The sequence below is a fragment of the Neolamprologus brichardi genome, chromosome 7, assembly GCF_056152115.1.
Source record: "Neolamprologus brichardi isolate AB-2024 chromosome 7, ASM5615211v1, whole genome shotgun sequence".
In the NCBI taxonomy this organism is placed as follows: Eukaryota; Metazoa; Chordata; class Actinopteri; order Cichliformes; family Cichlidae; genus Neolamprologus; species Neolamprologus brichardi.
In genome coordinates this window covers 64,253,515-64,259,146 of record NC_142110.1, presented here as the reverse complement: position 1 = coordinate 64,259,146, position 5,632 = coordinate 64,253,515, and the positions used below count along the sequence as shown (strand labels likewise).

At 39.1% G+C, this 5,632-nt stretch overlaps 1 protein-coding gene across 1 annotated transcript; it reads left to right on the top strand.

The window, feature by feature from the left end:
- Positions 1-4,256: 4,256 nt before the first annotated feature.
- Positions 4,257-5,007, top strand: LOC148102295 (parathyroid hormone-like). Its single transcript, XM_087844533.1, has 3 exons — positions 4,257-4,286; positions 4,566-4,657; positions 4,749-5,007. Exons 2-3 carry the CDS (start codon positions 4,575-4,577, stop codon positions 5,005-5,007), a joined length of 342 nt encoding a protein of 113 aa, XP_087700659.1. The 5' UTR covers positions 4,257-4,286; positions 4,566-4,574.
- Positions 5,008-5,632: the final 625 nt, after the last annotated feature.

The window sequence follows — 5,632 nt, the reverse complement described above, 5'->3', positions numbered from 1 at the left end:
TTTGTTTACAGCCTCACTTGCCCTTCTGGTGATATAAATAAACCATCTTCTTACTTGGAGACAGAAATAAGGATTAAAAGAATACATCCGTCTCAGACAGTTTCTCCTGTCCAGTTTGAGAATATCAGGAGAAACACAGAAAAGCAGAAGGTAAAATACAACACTGTCAGTCTCCTTGTCTTTTTTGCTTTGCGTGCCATAAGAAAGTCTCTACACATTGAATGAGCATGAGGTAATAAGAATGACAAGGTCCTAAGCTAAGGTCAGAGGTCGCTGTAGTAGTGTCAAGGCGAGTGGAGGTCAGCCCGTCTGAGAAGACCCCATAAATCTTACAGGGCTGGTATGCAAACAGCTTTAATCACTGAACACGAGACCAGTTTGTTGGATGAACGGGTTCAACAGCAGACTTCAGAGTAAAGCTAATATTTCTGAATTAACATGTTTGCTTTGCATGATGGTTGAACACAAAAGGCTCTGCAGGTAAATCTAAAACCAATGATTTGTCTCTGTGTGGATTTATAAATAAGACACATTTACTTCTTCTCTCACGTTTTAGTTATGAATGCTTGAGCTGCTTGGCATAACTAGTGATGCCGTCATTCCCGTTTTTACTCGTTCAAAAAGAAGAGGTCAGTATATCACATTTCACGAGAGATAATTTTTTCTGCATTTTGTGAAGCGTTGCGATAAGACACTCGTTGTTTTTTGTTTAATTTACAGTAAGGAACAGCTCTCGGATTACAGTAGGTGTAGTGTGAAATATCAGTTTAATGCTGGCAAATTTAGCAGCCAGTGCTTTACTGTAATTCGACAGCGGGTCATGACATAGACATCCCCGGCTTCTCCACATTTAGAAAACTCATACCTTTGTGCTTACCTAATATGCAGCGTATGTGCCCGTAATAAGGCCTAGACTTCTTCTTTCAAGTATAAGCTATTTGGTCCCGTGGCTCAATTACCCTTGGGACACCTGTGACTGAAAACTAACCCAGACGTCTAAATGACAGAGCTGCACTGAGTGAGACAGGGAAGGGATGAATTAGGATTATTCAGATTTTGTAAAGATAAAAAAAACGATATTGCTTTTTGTCTAATATAGTTTAAAACATTTACCTTCTAAATGCTGCAAAACTGTTATCAAAGCTTATGGGAGGTATGCCTGAGAGCCAAGAGAAGCAATAAATAAGGTTAAGGAAATACATAGTACAGTTACATGTTCCAGTCAGAGTCTGATGCTTTACAAAGAGAGAAATGATCATTTTGATTGTGATAAGAGTATTTATTTATTTAAATGTCTTCGTACAGTACAAAGGGAACAACAAGCATCCAGCAAGTAATGCAACATTTAGACATCATTAAACAATGCAACAATAAATGAAACTGGGCTATTTGGTTTAAACTAACAGGACAACTCGAAAAAATATATATTATACATATTTATATATTATAATATAGTTTCAAAGATAAACTAATGTAAGAGAAGAGAAATGTGTAGTGTGTTCATTCTTGTATTAATAGACCTCTCTGCATTGAATCATATCTGTTATTAATCTCTGTCTCTCTTCCACAGCATGTCTTTATCCTGTCTTCCTTCTCTCACCCCAACCGGTCGCAGCAGATGGCCCCGCCCCTCCCTGAGCCTGGTTCTGCGGGAGGTTTCTTCCTGTTAAAAGGGAGTTTTTCATTCCCACTGTCGCCAAAGTGCTTGCTCATAGAGGGTCATATGATTGTTGGGCTTTTCTCTGTATCTATGAAGCGCCTTGAGGCGACTTTTGTTGTGATTTGGCGCTATATAAATAAAATTGAATTGAATTGAATTGTGTTACAGCAGTTGAAAAGCTCAAGAGAAATTTTTTTTAACTCAAAACAAAAGTGCATATTTAAGAAGTAAAAATACAATAAAGGAGCTCTTTAAAAGCCAAATATTCCAAGTAAAACAACTGTAAACAATACTAAAAAATTTTTTTAAATGTATTAAACAAAACAAGCACAGCAAATATCAGACAACATTATAGTGGTTCAGTATTAACACTGTAAAGTGGAAACAATGAAAAACTAATCAAGCTACAAATTGACCCGTTTACTTATAAGTGTCAAAAAGTATACCAGGGAATAAAAGATAAGATAAGATAAGATAAGATAAGATAACTCTTTATTGTCATACATAGTACAGTAGTACAATGAAATTGGAAAACTGTCCTACGTCGGCACTACATATAACACAACACGACACGATATGACACATCACAACGCAACACAAACAACACAACAGTATAATAACTTAGTAATAAAAAAGAAGAATAAGTGTATTTGTATTGCACACTGTTATTATTGCACCTTGTTATAAATATAAATATTATTATTGTTATTGTTTTAAACATTGTTACCTCCCCCCTAAAAAAACGTGCGTCTTTGAGGTGTTTGTCTTTTTCTTGCCACACTTCTGTTCAGTTTGTGAAAACAGCTCTATCGTGTGTTTCTTCATATTTCTTCATGTAAACCCTGAGTGTCTGGATGATACTGAGACCGTGAACTCTGTGAGGGACGAGGTGTCCGTTTCCTTTAATGGGGAATAAATAAATAAAATGATTTTTTATTCATGTTGGTATGCTGGATGATACAATAGTTCAACAACAGTGCAAAAATTCCGTTTTCATTCAGTGTTATTAATATTGCACCAACCTACTATGGCAGTCACCTCGAGGCACAGCTGACATCCCATCTTTTTCTGTGACACTTGATCTTGATTAAATGGTAAACGGTAAATGGCCTGTATTTATATAGCGCCTTACTAGTCCCTAAGGACCCCAAAGCGCTTTACATATCCAGTCATCCACCCATTCACACACTGGTGATGGTAAGCTACAATGTAACCACAGCCACCCTGGGGCGCACTGACAGAGGCGAGGCTGCCGGACACTGGCGCCGCCAGGCCCTCTGACCACCACCAGTAGGCAACAGGTGAAGCGTCTTGCCCAAGGACACAACGACTGAGACTGTCCAAGCCGGGGCTCGAACCGGCAACCTTCCGATTACAAGGCGAACTCCCAACTCTTGAGCCACGATCGCCTGCTGATATTAAGTCAACGAAAGGTAACAGGCTCATCTTTTAAGCACTGTAACTAAAGTAACATCTGCATTTAGATCAATGGGAAATACATCAGTTTTGGCTGATAGAGAAATTTAATGAGTGTGAAGCTCGTAGGATACAAGCAACTCCTTTGATACTGGGAAATCAAGCTCCTGAGATTTGCCATTGCAGAGCCACTTTTTAGTTGTTTTGTTTGTTTGTTTGTTTTTGTTTTTTTAAGAATGGTTAGGATTTGCTATGCTGTTGGGGGGGGGGGGGGGGGGGGGGGGGATTTTGCTGGCATGGTTCAGATGCACATGTCCCCTTAGAGGGAACACACACTGCAAACGGTGACGGCAGTGGCATCACCCAGCCACGCACCTCCTGAACTACTGCTTACTCTTTGATTCAGGATGTTTCCTCTGACGTCAACTTGGTGGAAAAGCTCTTTTTTTGGGAGACAAACTCATTAAGATAATGTTAATTCTTGGGTAAGAAGTCGGCGTAACCAGGGCGACTCACTATAAGTCAATGAGGGTCATAAACCCATCCAAATGTTGCTGCTATTGTTGTGAGGCGCACGGGAGTCAGACAAAAAAGGTCACTTCAGATGTGAACTAATAGATTTGGATGGCTCACAGAAATAGAGAAAAAACAAAAGAGAAGCATGCTAAATTGAGAATGTGGAGAGAAGTTTGAACTGAAAATGAAAAAGCTTGGGAATGTGTAATTTTGGACCCTGAAACAAGACCCTCTGTGTAGTCCCACTACCATCATCTTATTACAATGAGTAACTTTATAACACGATTCTGTGCCAGTTAGAAAAATTGCACTGTCACAGTCACATAGATAAAATGTGTCAGGCGCAAAATCCCTGTGCATAAAAGTAGTTAATGGATTTGCAATATACCAACAATGCAGGCATTCTGACAAATGTTTGTGCGTGTAAAATAAGTGTGTGTGGTCACACGCAAGTGTGGTCAAAAGCATTTATTTGCTCTCGTATGACAAAAGTGAAAGCCTGGAGTTCAGAGGAGGTGTTGTCATTCCTCTTCTGCCCCCTCCACGAGCTAGAGGTGTGACATCAACAGCAATAATGAAGGCAGCTCATCAATGGCAGGAGCCCAGGGATATAAAAAGGAACTTGGGGAGTCCTGTGCTAATCATAACTGATAGGAGCGACCACCAAAGCAGGCTGACTCACTTTACAACACAGGTAAGTTCATCTTGGGCTAAAACCAAGGCCCACTAAGGCTTGAACCTAGTTAAGGTTATTAGTTGTGTAAGCTTTATTGTAATATATTAGCATTTATACATTAATACATTAAGAAAATTAATATATGTTAAGTAGTGGTTGTGCAGTGGTTTCAAGGTAGATTAAATTTAAAAATAAATTGACACTTTTAAGACTAAAGGTCAGATATTTTTTTCATTTCAGGCGGTTTTAAAAAAAATATTGAAGTTTTGTTCTTTTTGTATTTTTTGTTTTTAACAGGTAATCAAAATGGGAAAAAGTGACTATAAGATTCTACTTATTTCACTCTGCCTTTTACACTTCTCTGTTCACTGTCAAGGACGACCACTAAGGTAATCCTCACAGATCATTTAAGATGATTTTTTTTCACCATAACAAGTTCATTACTATTAGATCCTAGCAATATCACATATCTGTGCACAGTAAAAGGACAGTGAGTGAGGTCCAGTTCATGCACAACCTCGGAGAGCACAAGCAGGTGCAGGAGCGCCGGGAGTGGCTGCAGATGAGACTCCGGGGTATCCACACGGCAGGGGCCCGGAACAGCAGTCGGGAGACGGCGGGCCGGAGGAGGAGAAGGTGGCCGCTGCGTCTGAAGGAGATGGACGAGCTGAGCGATCTGACTTCTGATGAGATCCAGCACGCTTTGAACGTTTTGGACGAGCTCCTCAAGTCAGAATGAGTTTAGATTTTTTTTTTTTTTTAATTGTTATTATTATATGACCGCAGCAACATTTCCAGAACCCTGTTCACGGTGCAAAACTTGAGGCTACTTTGTAGATTCTTGTTTCTTTTATAAGTGTGAGCCTGCCTTTACTGTCAGTGTGCATTTTTACTCTATTTATTTAGACTGATTTTATTTATTAAACTGATATTTGTGAATTTTTTTGGATTAGGCAGAGCTTCCGTGTTGTGCGTGCACTTTTATATGACAGGTGGTGTTGTAGGCCACTCATAAAAACGACTTCTACATCTTGAAGGAGATAAAACTTTGGACCAAATGTGTCGTGTTTTTAATTTCATATATTTTTACATGTATAAATTAATTTATATGATTGCATTGCAGGTTTGCGCGCTGTTTACTTTTGACAGCAAAGCCAACAGAAATAACTAGGCTGCAATGCACTTCAAAAATATAAAAAAATATAGTTTAAATGACTTTAGTCAGAAGTATGACACTAATGAAGTGGAATAAACGGAATAAAATATTTAAATGTCGTGTCATTGTTGTAATTCTTATTATGTGCACTGTGCGCCTGTGCCAGCAAGCTGAACTGTTTTCTCGCGATATTCCACGCGAACTCCGC

Excerpts from the sequence above, each read along its gene's own strand:
- LOC148102295 (XM_087844533.1), top strand. The coding sequence starts at position 4,575 with ATGGGAAAAAGTGACTATAAGATTCTACTTATTTCACTCTGCCTTTTA. Across the intron at positions 4,658-4,748 it reads TGTCAAGGACGACCACTAAG|TAAAAGGACAGTGAGTGAGG; the intron begins GTAATCCTCACA and ends ATCTGTGCACAG.